At 40.3% G+C, this 15536-nt stretch overlaps 1 protein-coding gene across 1 annotated transcript; it reads right to left on the minus strand.

Annotated features, from left to right (window-relative positions):
• Nucleotides 1–13632: 13632 nt before the first annotated feature.
• On the minus strand, nt 13633–15333 carry rasd1 (RAS, dexamethasone-induced 1). The gene is made up of 2 exons (XM_030755128.1): nt 14962–15333; nt 13633–14663 (listed from the first exon to the last, which is right to left on the minus strand). Exons 1-2 carry the CDS (start codon nt 15230–15232, stop codon nt 14134–14136), a joined length of 801 nt encoding a protein of 266 aa, XP_030610988.1. The 5' UTR covers nt 15233–15333; the 3' UTR covers nt 13633–14133.
• Between the last annotated feature and the right edge of the window lie 203 nt (nt 15334–15536).

The following is a 15536-nucleotide window of genomic DNA, read 5'->3' on the forward strand; positions in this document are numbered from 1 at the left end:
ATTCACAGAATTTGGTGTGTTTGCATTTCTCTGCAGCCTGTCTCGCTGCACCATTAAAGTGGACTGTTGACAGGATCGCTGATGCATGCAGTGACACACAGAAGAGGCTTAATAACGGCACAACTAAAGCATTAGCACAAACATGTTTGCATGAAATGCTGCACGTTTGATTTATTTCACACATATTTCCCTGCTCTTTTTCCTCACACAGAACCGCTGAGAAACATTATTAAAGTTGTGCCTCAAGGTTTGCAGACAAACAACAAAAAAAAGAATCTATGGATGATTATTTTTGTTTTAGTTTACAGTGGCTACAGTCCTGATGCTTTTTGCTGGTGTATTATTGCTGCATTTTCAGTGAAAATAGTGCATTCACATGAGGATTTTAACAAGACAAATTATCGCTATACACACATTTTTAATGTGTATTTAAATGCATATTTAAATTGCATATTTAAATGCAACTATCTGCACTAAATCTCTAAGTCTGTGTCACTGAAGAAGAAGAGGCTGCAGCATCATGATGCAGGATTAGTCGAGCCTCAAAGAACTGTAAAATTATGTGGAAATCATCCTCGAATTCCAGACACTTAAAAATCCCCATTTTCACCGACCACCCCTTCATGTTAAACAGGCAACATTGTTTCATTGGTATCTTGTGACTTGCATCAGTGAACAGAGCATATGATGGGAACTTGATGTACAGAGATTACAGCAACAGGGCTGCGGTCTGATACGGAGGGTAAAGTCAAAGAACCTTTTGTTTGCTTGTAAACTCACAACACAATAAAATTCACCTGACAGGCACGCATAATAAATCCAAAAACGTATATTAAAGGGCAACATTGGAGGGAAGTTTACTGCACCTTTTAGCACCTGTGTGCATAAGTTTACAGTTTGAGGACTGGAGAAATAAACTTGCATATTTAGGGGAATCAAAATATACAGAACTAAAAAAAATAAATTCAGTGCAGTGCAGAAGTGTTGAGCAACCTCTCAATTTCTCATATGCTGTTAGGAAAATAGGAAATAGATGCAGATTTATTGAAAGGAGAAGCCATACATGCATCAATTACATGGTGGATCAAAATCTGATGATATTTTTCTGTGTTCATAATTCCAATAATTATTGTAGGGTCTTTACCCACAATACAAAGCGCCTTGAGGCAACAGTTTGTTGTGATTTGGCGCTATATAAATAAAATTGAATTGAATTGAATTGAATTGACAAGATCTCCAACATCACTTGAAATGCAGCCCTAAACCATGACAGAGCCTCAACTGCATATTACAGATATACACTTGCTGCTGTACCTCTCTCCTATCCTCCTCTGTGCATATTGAACCAAAAATGTCAAATTTAAATTCAATTCAATTTTATTTATACAGTACAAAATCACGACAAACAGTCTCCTCAAGGCGCTTTATATTGTGGGTAAAGACCCTACAATAATTACAGAGAAAACCCAACAATCAAAATAACCCCTATGAGCAGCACTTGGTGACAGTGGGAAGGAAAAACTCCCTTTTAACAGGAAGAAACCTCCATCAGAACCAGGCTCAGGGAGGAGGGGGGTCATCTGACCGGTGGGTGGTGAGGGGAGAGAGCCAGAGATTAATAATAACTAATGATTAAATGCAGAGTGGAGTATAAACAGAGTAAAAAGAGGAGAATAAAATGGAACACTCAGTGCATCATGGGAACCCCCCAGCAGTCTAGGCCTATCCAGCCCTAACTATAAGCTTGATCATAAAGGAAAGTTTGAAGCCTAATCTTAAAAATAGAGAGGGTGTCTGTCTCCTGAATCCAAGCTGGGAGCTGGTTCCACAGAAGAGGGGCCTGAAAGCTGAAGGCTCTGCCTCCCGTTCTACTTTAAAATATCCTAAGAACCACAAGTAAGCCAGCAGTATTGGGGTGATAAGGTACTATGAGGTCTTTAAGATAAGATAAGATCTGTTCCTTTTGATTTTCAGTCCAGTTCTTGTATAATCTGACTTTTGGCAGTCTTTTCTCCCTGTGTCGCATCATTGAGAATGTCTTCTTGATAGCCACCCTTCCACTGAGACCATTTTTCGGGGAAGAACAGATGGAGAAACTGAAGGGCCAGATGCATCTTTCTGGTCCTGTGTCAGGTCTTCGCTGGATTTTTCCTTATTTCTTAATGACACGACTTTCAGATACTGTACATCTGCTGTAGATAAATATAAACAGTGATGCGTGGCACAAGATGAGGTCACACAGAGGAGCAAAGCAATGATGGGTTATTGGGGAAAGAAAATAATTGAAAGTATAATGAGCTACATGGCTTCAAATTTCCTTAGGCAAAAGGTCTCCAAAATAGCCAACTTGTTGCTCCATTTTGAAATTCAGGATCAAAAACCTGTGACATACTGAAGCAGAGCAGTTTAGAACGTGTATAACACCTGAGTGTAATGGAGAACACTCAGTCTATTATATACTTCAAATAATACCTATACCACACAATGCCTGCCTAGAAAAGTATAATCACTGGACTGAAAGCTTATGTAAGTTCTGTAGTGTCTGTTTTCCGGTTGCCCCTGGCAGCAGCAAGTAGAGGAGTTAACACCATGTGTCTCTATTCAAGGACAGCAGCTTTCACACTTAATAACTGTCAAGTCACTAACAACAGTCAAGAGTGGATGCTGAAGAGACACCGAGTGAGGATGAAAGCCAGCACGCTGAAAGGAAACAAAGAGGAGAGGGAAGGTTTAAAGACCAAGTGTTGGTGTCAGCGTGACCCGTAATAAACTGTAGTAAACTGCAATGATTCTGCATTTTTGCAGAATATCACATGAGAGCAAATTCATTAGAGTATTACCAGTGATGCACACTAAACCTTGATTTACCCAAGTATGCGCTACAGCAACCATCAGCCTTTCTTTGCACATGTAAACATGCAGCATGTGGGTTGTAGGATATCCTGTGAAACGCTCCATCTGCAGGTGTTTATTGAGGGAAGAATACCAAACTAAGAGTTACTGATTAATTGAAAACAATCATTTAGTTGTTGACAGTTAAGGTGGAATAATCTGGAATTACCAAAGAGAGCTAAAAAACAAAGAAAATAACAAATTAATGGACATAATCTTTTTTGTTGTTGTTGTATTTTTAAATTTATGTCATATGTGCTTCCAATTAATCCATTACATCGCAGACATTTAATTATTATCTATTTTTTATTTTAAATTTTACAAATTCAGGTGTAAAACTCAGTGTGGAGCATTCAGGTAAAACAAAAGTGTAAAAGTCTTCCACTATTAATAAAACTATTCTGTTAAAAATTGTACATAAATGTGAAAATTATCTGTAAACAGCTAATAATACAAAAAGTATTAAAAGTAAAACTACTCATTAAGAAGAATAATGCTTTTCATTATTTTTCCACTGGATTTGAGATGTATTCATACATTCATTTAATTTTACTGTTAGATCACAGCATTAAATCATATTTGAGAAAACAATCATATCTGAAAAATGTAGTAAAAAATATAGCACCCACACGCACAAAAATATAAAATAATAACACATTTATTTATGGCCTGGCATCAATATGATAAACTAAAGCAGCTGGAAAATTCATGCAAAAACATCAAGATTAGAAACTAGTTTGAAATTTTACTATTCAAGCTAATTTTCACAGTTATGCTAGCTCCAATTTTTGGGTAAATAATGCCAGCTCAATTATTCCAAAAATGAAGTTGCACTGAGATGACACTCATGATTTCAATGAATTTTCTGGAAAAAAAATGCCTGTCAAAACACGTCCTCAGACGTAGCTTTGAGGCTTGGCTGAGTAACTAACGGCATGCTAAACGGAGTGATGGCTGTGCGGAAAATATTTACCCTTTCCCCTTTAGTGGGTTTTCCAATACTAACTAACAGTGGTTAGGTGCTTACTGTATATTGTGCAAGGCTATTTAATTTCAGTGAAATGCCATTATAATTACTGGCATTTACACGCTTATCTTGAATTTTGGTATTTCATAAATGCAACAGTGCTCCATTGTGCTTTCAACTCATGTGAACTGTTTCTACCCCATGGATTTAGCAGTTAAGTGTATCATGTTCTGCTAGCGCATGATGTCAAGCTTATCACAGCATCTTTAGTATTACATAACTGTGTTACAATTGCACTTAATCAGAAAGCAGCCAAACACGCAGAGCTTTGTTGTTGTCTGTATTGATAGCTGAAGGTCTGGTTTGCCCCACATTACAGATACTTAGGGGACATCAGACACAGCAGTGACCACTGTGGTACGCAACATGTGACCTGAGCATCTATTTCTGGTCAAAGCTAATCTTTTTTATTGTTTTGTAGCAGAGAAGTGCTAACTGCAGCATTCTGTATAACTTCAACAGACTGGTCAGTTATCTGCTGGTAATCCTTAGAGGCCATTAAACTGACCTCCTTCCAACCAGCATGTGAAGCAGGCTTTAGGACCAGAGGAACAAAGGTTAAAAAAAAAATTTTAATTGGTCACCGATAAACAACAACAACAACAAAAAAACATTTAAGCATTAAAAAAGAAAAAAAAAAAAGTACACAGGGACTAATTACCCCAGCTGTACCACTAAAAATGTTCCAGCCTATGAAAGTCCAATTATTCTGGTGAGCAGAGTCTACATTAAAAATCCACTCACACAAGCTGTTTTCGCTTTATCCAAAGTGGCTCTCTAAAAACTGGAGGACACGCTGTGAAATAAAGCTCTTCATTATTGAACTGATGATTCTAAAAAGCGGCCAGCGCTAACAGATCTGCAGAGTGAATAACCACCGCAACGTGCAGTCAGCGCATACACCGCCACCGAGGCAATTAAGTCCTTCAAACCCTTGAGTCATCGCCCACCTGTGGTACAACAGATCCATCATCAGACTTGGCCGATTTAAGCGGCCACAAGACGCCTGTTATATTGTTTCTGTTTGAGTTATGTGCGTCACTGGATCTGCCGCCGCCCCATCTAAAGACACACATATACAGACACACACCAAACTAACATCAGAAAGACCTTTGATAAGAGTGCTTTATGTCTTTGGTAATTGAATCCTCACTCCTGTGTCTTGTCTTCTCTAATCTAAAGCCGTTGTAGACGATTATCCTCACAGGCAAGACACACAAATAATCTGTTTCTCCTTACTATGCATAGATTCATTTTCTCATCCCTGCTGCTCTGCTGCTATTGATCCAAGAAGTTCTGGAAAGCAAGCTGTGTTTACCCTGTCAGAGTCCATGCAGCACTTAAGAGTCATTAGCATGGCACAAGGCCTGCCAGCTATTTGGAGTAAAGCTAACTACTTAGTAATTACTCTAATTTGCATAATATGTGTAAATTATTGTTGTTACAATAGCATTAGCGACTAATCCTGCATGATAACAATCCCAGTTTAGCGGGGGAGAAGTTAGCCTTAGCAGCAGGCCGGCAGTGCTTTGAGGTATTGAACACTGCAACAGTAAAACGAGCGGCCACACTGGAGCAAGCTTTTGTTGCATGCAGGTTGACAGTCTGAAAACCACCGGCTATCTTTTCATTATGATTTGGCTTCTGATTCTTCACAATGTATATGTATCATATACATATAAACTGTATATTTTTGAGCTACGGTAGAAGTGACCGTCTTTGGATGAGTGGAAGGAGTGCCAAGTTATCAGCTATGGCTAGCAAGCTTGGTTATTAAGCTGCATTCATAAACCGTATGCAAAGACATATATATATCTCTGGCACAAAGCAAATATGTAGCACTGATTAGTGCTAAATAACAGACTAATACAACATTACTAAAAACAATACTACAATTTGACTCAACAACACTACAGACTTCTTGGATGTGCTGATTGCTATCTGCTAGGCCTCAGTTCCCTGAGCTGCTACACCTGTTAATCAAAGTAGCCATGTGGTCTTAACAGTATCAATATGAATGAGTTATAATCAAAATTTAATTCCTGTGCAGTTATTACAAAGTGGGAAGCGACCCCTAGACTTCAAATTTGGGTTCTAGGAACAGCAGACAAGCACAGACTGGTGGCACATACACCCCCACTGGCTATACTGGAAAGACTACAAATAACACAGTACAGTTTTTATGTGCTGCCGTAGCTGATTTGAGTCTCATTGTTGTATTGGATGTTTTAAGTTGTTTTGTTTTGTTCTGGGTATTTTACCTTTGTTATGAGTTTTGTTTGTAGTATTTTAGTGTATTACTCTAAGTCATTTTTGGTCATTTTAAGTCCTGTTGAGTCTCCTCTCATCTCTTTGTAGTTGTTTTCGGTATCATTGCAGGCATTTTGCATCTCCTCGTAGCTGTTTTTCTGTTGTCACTTTAAAACTATGTAGTCCAGCTATTATTTTTGTCTGTAGAGCGTATTCTGCATCGTCATGCAGTTGTTTTCCCCCCCTTTTGCAGTCAGTGTGATTCTGCATCTGCATCATTTTCGACTTTCTGTCGTCATCTTGTAGAAAGCATGCATCGCTTCATTGCCATTTTCAGTCTCTTTGTTTTGTGTGTGTTAGGATCTCACTTTGTAATCAGTTATTTTATTTTTTCAATCATCTTCTCCTTCTCTTCATTAACAAATTAACAGTGACTTTAAGCGGAGCTTGTGACCTGAGCAAGTTCAGTCAGACAAAGCCAGTTTTCACTTTGCATAATTTGACTCCTCAATCACTTTCTATTGTTTCCTATTGTCTAACTACTGCATACTTCAACTGATAAAAACCATTCAACCAGCATTAGTCAGCTTCTTTAGTGTTATAGTTAGACATACTACAGACATAGTTTTCCAGCTATTTTATTTGTGTTACACATAATTCTATGAACTGACATACTAACCCACCAGAAGTGCAAAATAACTCTCCTCTAACTCTTCATGAGGCCCCGTGAGGATGCTAAATGTGCAGAGCCTGAACACAGTTCAACTCATGCTGAATAGCATTTTCTCTTGTTTGCTTAAATTGAAGCTGCCAGCTTAGATGACTGTCATTGACTCAAGTATAAGACAGAAGAGTAGTCATCTGGACACAGATAGCCTGGACAGACAGCACAGCTGCAGAAGGCACCAAAATTAGATGTGTGAGCAATTTTCACGTGTGTGTTTGGGTGTTGGCATACATCTGATGCGTCTGGTGTGTGCGTGTGTTCTATTGTGTGTCTTCCATTGTCTAGATTTTTCTCTGTGTGAGTGAGAGAGACAGAAAACTGGGACACACACACACACACACACACACACACACACACACACACACACACACACACACACACACACACACACACACACACACACACACACACACACACACACACACACAAATCAGACAAGACAAGGTTCAACATGTTCTGCTTTTTCAGATTACATGTACCCCAAGCATTTTTCCATTCATACTTTACGCTGTTCACTATAACTTTAGTCCCCGGAAAGCAGGATTTTCAGCCTCCTAGACTGCACTGAACTGGAGCGCTGGCTGCTGTTTTAGCTTAAAAAGCAAAACACAATAACAAGAAAACTGACTGTACAGGAGCCAAGAACAGCTGCGGCTTTCCCCTCTAATCTGATCTGTTTAATTCTCTTCGAGTAACCAAAGGTCAGTTTCTCAAGAGTATGCTGCAATAAATGGATTATCTTGAGAAAATGACTTTATTGTTTGGGAAACAAACCACTGCATTTATCCGATTATATCGAGAAAACAAAAACACAGTAATGAGATGATTAACTTAATTAACTAAAATCCAATTATGCTCATTTTCAAAATTCAAGTTACATAATTTCTGAGTGTTTTTTCCTTGAAGTCTACATAGTTCATAGATCATGAACTATAGATCTACATAGATCAGAAAAGCAGATGAACGGCTAATTTTATTGGAATGGGCTGTCAATTAATTTCCCCGTGGGGGTGTTTTATTCAGAGCAAACACATAGCAGGTAGCTTCTTCTGGAGGATACTTTCAACTCTTCTATTCTACTATGGTTGTTGTAATTCATAATAAATAAATCAAATAAAGCAAACATGAAAGGCAGACCTCTGTTACTGCTGAATTGTAGATGACTTCCTGTGGCTTAGTTATACTTAGTTGACCATGAGCTATTAAGGTGGATGTGGGTGGCTGCTTTTGGAAGGCAACCAGCCAAACAGTCAATCAGTTGCATGTACAATAGTCACGCATCATTCTAGTAAACACTCGTGTGCAGAAAAGTGTTAAATCTGATTTATTAAGTAACTGTATCTTTACTACGCGTAGAGTGCATAACGTGTGCATGCATTCAGTTCCTGAGGGCCCTCTTCCTGTTTACAGTTTAACCAAAATGTGAGGAAATCACTGTTTTAGAGGTACAAGGTTTATTCTGGGTCTGGAGAGCATACCTGAGACACTGAGCCACAGGAAAGGGATGCAGAGTCACAAAACTGTGAACGGAAGTATAGAGAGCAGGTAGATTAATTATTAGCCACAGCTCTTCTTCTGAACGCTATTGGCCTGAAGAGAATGACAATCACAAGATTATGCAAAAAGACTGTGTGAGTGAGGGACAGAACAGAAGGAACATTGTTGTGCACTATACAGATTACATTCTGCAGTGCATTACATTTTTCATACAGTTGGTATATAAGGTTTTTTTCTTTGCATGGTCGAGTTTTCAACACTTGTGTAAGAGTTGGTAGTATTGTGATATTTGACTCCCAGCCCCATCCACCCCTCATCGGGTCACTTTGTAATCATGATTTATACTTTCAGTTTGATGTTGGCATGTCTGAACCTCGTCCCACTTTGCTGTGCTGCTCTGCTGACACAAATACAGATTAAGACAGCTCACCCAGAGCCTGGGCTACTCCTCATCCCTGTATCAGTCAATCATTCTGTGCAAATGGACACTTTGGTATCTTAACAACTGCTCCACTCAGTCCTGTATTATATGATAAGAGTGTGCAGGCTGAAAATCAACATCTCTCCTTCCTCTGCTACAAAATCTACGAATTTCAGGAAGACATAATGAGTCAGGTTATTTCCCACTAAATATTCTACACCAAGTCAGTCTGTAGGGATGCGCATTCAACTAGAGTTACACGAGATGGCCTCGTACCTCAGAGGGTTCAAAGGTTACTAAAGATTTTATTTAAGTACAAATTACAGTCACAGTTTTTCAGGTGACCGGCTTTTTATTAGAAGACTTAATCTGGTGAAGTTGCCTGTGAATACAATGAATACAAGGGAGCAAAGTTCCTCTTTAAAAATACCAGATAGTGATATTGGGTACTAAGTGAACTGAAGATAACTATCCACCTCATCGCTGCAGAAGCACGATAAACTGATGACCCCTTTATTAGGTAAATCTGTTCAAGTGCTTGCTAACACAAAGATCTAATCAGCCAATCACATGGCAGAAACTCAGTACATTTAAGCATGTAGGCATGGTGTAAGATTACCTGCTGAAGTTCAAAGAAAGGGAATTTAAACAGCTTTGAACGTGGCATGGTTCTCAGTGTCAGACGGGGCTGTTCTGAGTATTTCAGAAACTGCTGATCTTCCCACACAAGCGCTCGTTACAAGTAGGGTATGTAGAAGAGCCTCTCTGAACGCACAACATGTCGACTCTTGAAGGAGACGGGCTACAGCACCGGAAGACCACACCGGGTGCTACTCACAGTCGGCTAAGAACGGGAAACTGAGGTTATGATTGGAACGGCTTACCAAAAGTGGACAATAGAAGACTGGAAAAGCATTGCCTGGTCTGATGAGATACTTTCTTGGCACACTTTGGGCCTCTTAGTACCAAACATCGTTCAAACACCACAGTCCACCTGAATATTGTTGCTGACCATGTCCGTCAACGGTCCAATCTGGTACCAGCAAGGTGTAATTAAGAAAGCAGCTGGCAAGTGTCTCTATTGTGTAATTATGCAAGAATAAGGCAGTATATTGCATAATTACACAATAGCTTTGGGGAATAGACCTAACTCGGTGTTGACTGTTTAGCTTTTCAGTAAAGGTGAGACATTCAGCATCGTGCCAGCAGAACTGCTAAATTAAATTGAGTGCATTCAAAAACAAATGATACAGACTACTCCAGAAATCTTGAGAATAACCTCAAACCATTGGCTGAGAACTCTGGACAAGAACAAACCAAGAACCAGTAGCCACACAGGTCCTGGCCACACCCTCAGAAACTTACCAGGAACATCACTAGGCAGGGCTGGAATCCACAGGGAAAGAGGGAGAGGGGAAGGCCCGGGAACACATGGCATAGGAACAAACACTCTTGGAGGGATTTGGAGAATATTGCCCAGAGTCGAGTGCTGGCAGATTGTCATAAACTTCGTCTGCTCTTTATGGGGCAAAGGGGCTTAGAGGGCTTAAATTGGTAGAAACTCTTTAAAGAAATGACCCAAAACACAAATTAAAGCTGGTTGTGAAATCAATAAAGCAGGCTAACGCTAAGCTTTAGAAATGACCTTTCATAAATATGTCAAACCTGTTGACCATGCAACCAAACATTAGATATGCTGCATACAATTTGAACCGTGTTTTGATGTCAGAAAACCCAAAAATTTGGATACCAAATTCTTTTTTTTCATCTATCCATATAAATCCACAAAACTTGACCTCCCCTGCATCTCAGAAAATGTATTTATGCACACCAGTTGGCTAAATTTATTTGTTTACATTCCAACACTGCTCTTCATTCAAGTCTCCCAGAACAGCTGTGAAATCATCCCTCCTGCATAAGGTCACCTCGTCACCCTCCCTAACTACCTACTGTTCTCAGGCACTCTGTAAATACAGCATGGTGTTGCATAAGCAGGATCCCACAGACCTTCACTGTATCATTAGTCATCAAGAAAGTAATTACAGCCCCATCTCTTTCATCGTGTCTGCCTTTGATGACGCATGTCAGGCCTGATTGTTACATCACGTCATGACAGCTCTTGCCTCTTCATTAAACTTCTAAGACGCATGGATAATCCAAGTCTGAGGAATAAAAACTGACTTTTAATTTTGTGATGTACACAGACTCAATTCAGCCCTTGTACTTTGCATCTTTTTTTTTTTTTTTTTTGCTTAATGCATTTGCCTTTGTTACCATTTAATTATATTACTATGATTGGTGGCTTTGAGTACCTTATGCAAACTTGATCAAACACATAAATGGTGACACCTGTGTGAAAGTGTACCTGTAGGTCTGAGTTTGTACTGTGAGGACCCCTTTGGGTTAGAACTATACGATGCATGTACAGTCAATAACTATAGCTTTCAAATAAATGTAAATGTATTCCTAAATTGTTTCAGGCATTGTTTAACATCTTTATGCCAGTTGGATATAATATCAGGTACACTAGTTATGGTAGTTTAGTTTACTAGTTTAGTAGTTAATGTGTACTGTATATGTAGCACTACTAGTACTGTTTCGGTCTATAGAAAATGATACAATATGTGCAGCAGTAAACATCAGTTACCCTGAACATGGACTTAAAGAACAGGCAACAAAGTGACCGTTTACTAACTGTTACCAAACCTGGACTTACTAAGCTGTCTAGTTTTATATGTATATGTACATAAATATGAAGGATGAGTCAGCACACTGAAATGTAACCAATCTGTACAATAGTAACCGAAGGAGGAGACGTGGTGCAGAGGTTGCACCTGCTCTCCATCCCAAATGTGAGCACACACCTTCACTAAGTCCAACTGCTGCAATATTCCCTGTACTGCCACGAATACTTATCACTTTGTAGATAAAAATAAATAAACTGCTTGTTAGCTAGTATATATGATATGTAGCTAGCCCACTACATATCGACTAGCATGTGTAGCCATGCCATGGAGTTCTGTGTCTACCAAGCCACCAGAGGAAGTTTGAGATGTTGAGCTCACTTCTGGGGAGCTGTTATGTAATCCAGCTTTATCAACAATTTACATGTTTCCCTTGTGTATTGCATTGTGGGATGGCACAGTCAGTTGACTGCTGGTAGCTAACTGCACAAGGGTGTTTGACCATCAGGGGATGCTATGAACTAAACACTCACCACAAAGACACGCAGAGTTCTGATATGATACAGAGTAATTACTGAATGGAGCAGAGATGCTTGAGACTAAATATCCGTCCTTGGTGTGATGAGAGGCACCAGACCAACCTTTATTCACTGGAATGTGTGTGTGTAATACCTGAGAATTTGTCATTAAAATACTTCCAGTTAACAACACTTGTGGAGACATTCCCTAAATAAATAAATAAAAGAATTCCAGTGCACTTCCTCATTGTGCAGCTGCTGCCCTGTTTGGCACGTTCTGTCCTTATTCCCAGCGCGTCACCGGCCTTCCTCCCCTGTCCTGACGCTAGTGCGTGTGTTGACGCCTTTGGTATATGGGATGTGCTGCTGCTGCTGCTGATGATGATAATGATAATGAAAAATGTGTGTTCGCTTGTTCACAGGGATTTTCCGTGTGCAAACGTACATTGTAATTTTATCGCAACATTTTAATCAATTAGTTGTGCTCTCATCTATCAGATTAGAGATATTAAAATAATGAGGTTACTGGGAGCACACAGTGTTACTGAATAGAGGGCAGTGTTCCAGTACAGCGCTCTGACCCTGACTCTTCACACACTGATCCCCTCTCTCTGTCTCATTCTTGGGTTAATGCAGGATGTTCTGTGGCTCCTACTCAAGATACAGCATACAGAATTACTGCTGACAGCGAGCAGTTAAAACATCACACACAGAGAGTGTACTGAACACTGCGTCTCTGCCTCATCTCGGGGGAGAAAGCTGGAACTTCTAAAAGCAGGTGCAAATCATGTAGAAAAACATAATGAGAACAAATGGTGTTTTTTTGTGGGGGAAGCTGCAGGATGTCATCATTTTTCAGCACAGTGTGCTGGATTTTCCTGCCGCCTCTTATTAAAATGTATGAGTGCACTCAAAGACAGAAGAATTTGGGCATTGAAGGGATGCAATTTGCATATTTGTACCACAGCCTCCACTGTGTGATGCAACAGCTCACCAAATGCTGTTAAAACATGTTTTTTTTTTTTTTATATATATATATTTACAGTTCCTGGGTACACCTCAAAATATTTTGCATGTAGAGAAAAGTGACTTTAACATTTTAGGTCCCCTTCATTTGTGTGAGCTCATTAAGGCTTCCTGCAGTTAATGAGGTGCTAACAAATATAACTTTTACTCCTAAAACAAACATGAAAGCTGTGATTTCCTCAGGGTAACTAAGACAGTTTTGGGGGAGATTTTTGGACATTTTGTATTAATTTGAGCAGAATTATTTGTTTTTTGATAAAGATGTCACGGGCACATCTGTAAGCCTCCCAGATTCTGCTGATGTTCTGCAGAGTAAGTGCAAAATTTAGATATTTGCATCAGTTATATGGAAATTAATCTTTAGCTGTTCTTGTATTCCAGTCTCAGAGAGTGTGAGATCTCACAATGACACCGGTAATAATATTTGGGCCATGCAGAGCATGAAATACAGTGTCAGCATATGTTCCCTATATGGGCCTTTTGGATATATCTTTTGTAGGCTGTCCACAAAATATTAAATTTATAAAATAGATATGAAATAGAAGAAAAAAGAAGCAAAAAATATTTTGGATTTTTTATTATATCTTTTTTATATTTTTATTGCAAAAAATTTGACAGTGACAATAAATATACATTCACATTGAAAATACTCTAGATTGCAACGGAACATTCAAGTGTACTGAGCCTTTAGAAAATCTATAAGATGTAAACATTACTTCTCCAACACCGCACCTCCTCCACCAAAAGTCTCTTTCTCTCCCTTCTGTAAATGTTTAACGTCGACAAAACACATTTACGCATCTATGCGCGAGTCTCACAAAGTATGAAGCACGTCACACATTGGGCTCTGATTGACAGAACAAGCTAACATTCTCAAATGTCTGGTGGGCAACATTTTTTTTTCTTTTTTGGTAGTTTAAACGGACTCGCGTCCAGTCAGTGTCCTTTAAAACGGCGTTGCGCCAGAGCGCACGGCGGCCTCGGCGTCTTCACACCTCCGGTGTCAGTTTGCGCGCTGCCGGCCGCGCAAATGACGCGCCTGGCTCTTCTCCGTTCAAAAATATGTCGTGAGTCTGCGTCTCAAAGTCTGCTTAGCTGATCACACACCTCTCTTTGTCTTTGCCATGACCGCCTCCGATGGCCTTTTCTTTAATGTACATGAGGTCGCTGTGCACGCTGGGTCTCCGAGCGCACGGAGTGACCACACCGTACGCTTCCCCGATGTCCTTCAGCTTCTTGTTTTTCAGAGACTTTCTGTGCAGCATGTCGCAGTACTGCACTGACACTTTCCTGTGGAGGTCGGGGCTCATTTCGTGAGGTAGTTTGGCCAAGGTAAACAGAGTCTGAAACATCTTATCCACGTTCTCGTTGCGCTTTGCGGAGATCTCGAAGTACGCGCACTTCTCGTCCCCGGCCACCAGCTGCTCGATCTCCTCCTGCTGTACCTCCCGGTGAAACTCTCTGTCACCCTTGTTCCCGCAGATGACCAGAGGGACGTCGATGTTTTCTTTGATCTTGTTTTTCAGGCACATCTTGGTCTCGTAGATCTGCCGCTTGAGCCGCTGCACCTCCTGAAAAGAGTCTCGGTTGTCCAAGCTGAAGACGAGGAGGAACACGTCACCTGGGAGCAGAGAACAAATGGCTTTGATTAACTTTCTTTACTTTGAATACGTGCTTAATTTTATGCACTATTTATGCACTCTATTTATGCACAGTAATAATAAAGTATAACAGGCTTTGGTGCACCCTGTAGCCACGCGTCAAAGCGCACGATGTGCGCAATGACCGAGTGCTTGCAGCATTTGGAATGCACATTTGCACAATAACCACTGCTTCCTAACTTTGGATCACCAATTCTCCGGTAAAAAAAATATATATATAATAATAATAATAATTATAATAATAACGTGGATAAGTACCTGTCAGTATTGAAAGCCTCCTCATAGCAGGGAAAGGATGGTTTCCCGATGTATCCAGTATGTCCAGCTGATAAACGTCTCCCTTGATGCTGTATAGTTTCCTGTGAAAGTCCTCGATAGTCGGCGTGTACTGCTCATCGAATCTCCCGTTCAGGAACCGGGACACGATGGCCGTTTTACCAACTTTGGTGGAGCCCAGAATCACCATCCTGTAGCAGTTCTTTGCTGGGATGTCAAAATCGCTTTCGGAGGGCGACATTTTCTTGATCATCTTGACACCTGGGTGCGCGGACTTGGTTATATAATGTGCGTCTGTGCGTAAAAGGCAGGTGAACAGCCTTTTTTCTGTCTCCGCGCTCTCACTTGTGCTGTTGTGTGTTTCTGTCTGGATGTCGAGCCGGAGCCGTCTTATTTATGAGCGAGGATGACTCCTCCCCTTGTCCGCGTCACAGCTCAGTGAGTACTCGGTGCACTGGAGAAAAACGGAGCAAACTCCCACCGGTGCGTCAGTCTGTCACTTCTAATTAAGACAAGACGAGAGCGCCGGGAAACTGCGGTCAAGTGAGCCCTCATTT

Source organism: Archocentrus centrarchus, chromosome 19, assembly GCF_007364275.1.
Source record: "Archocentrus centrarchus isolate MPI-CPG fArcCen1 chromosome 19, fArcCen1, whole genome shotgun sequence".
Lineage (NCBI taxonomy): Eukaryota > Metazoa > Chordata > Actinopteri > Cichliformes > Cichlidae > Archocentrus > Archocentrus centrarchus.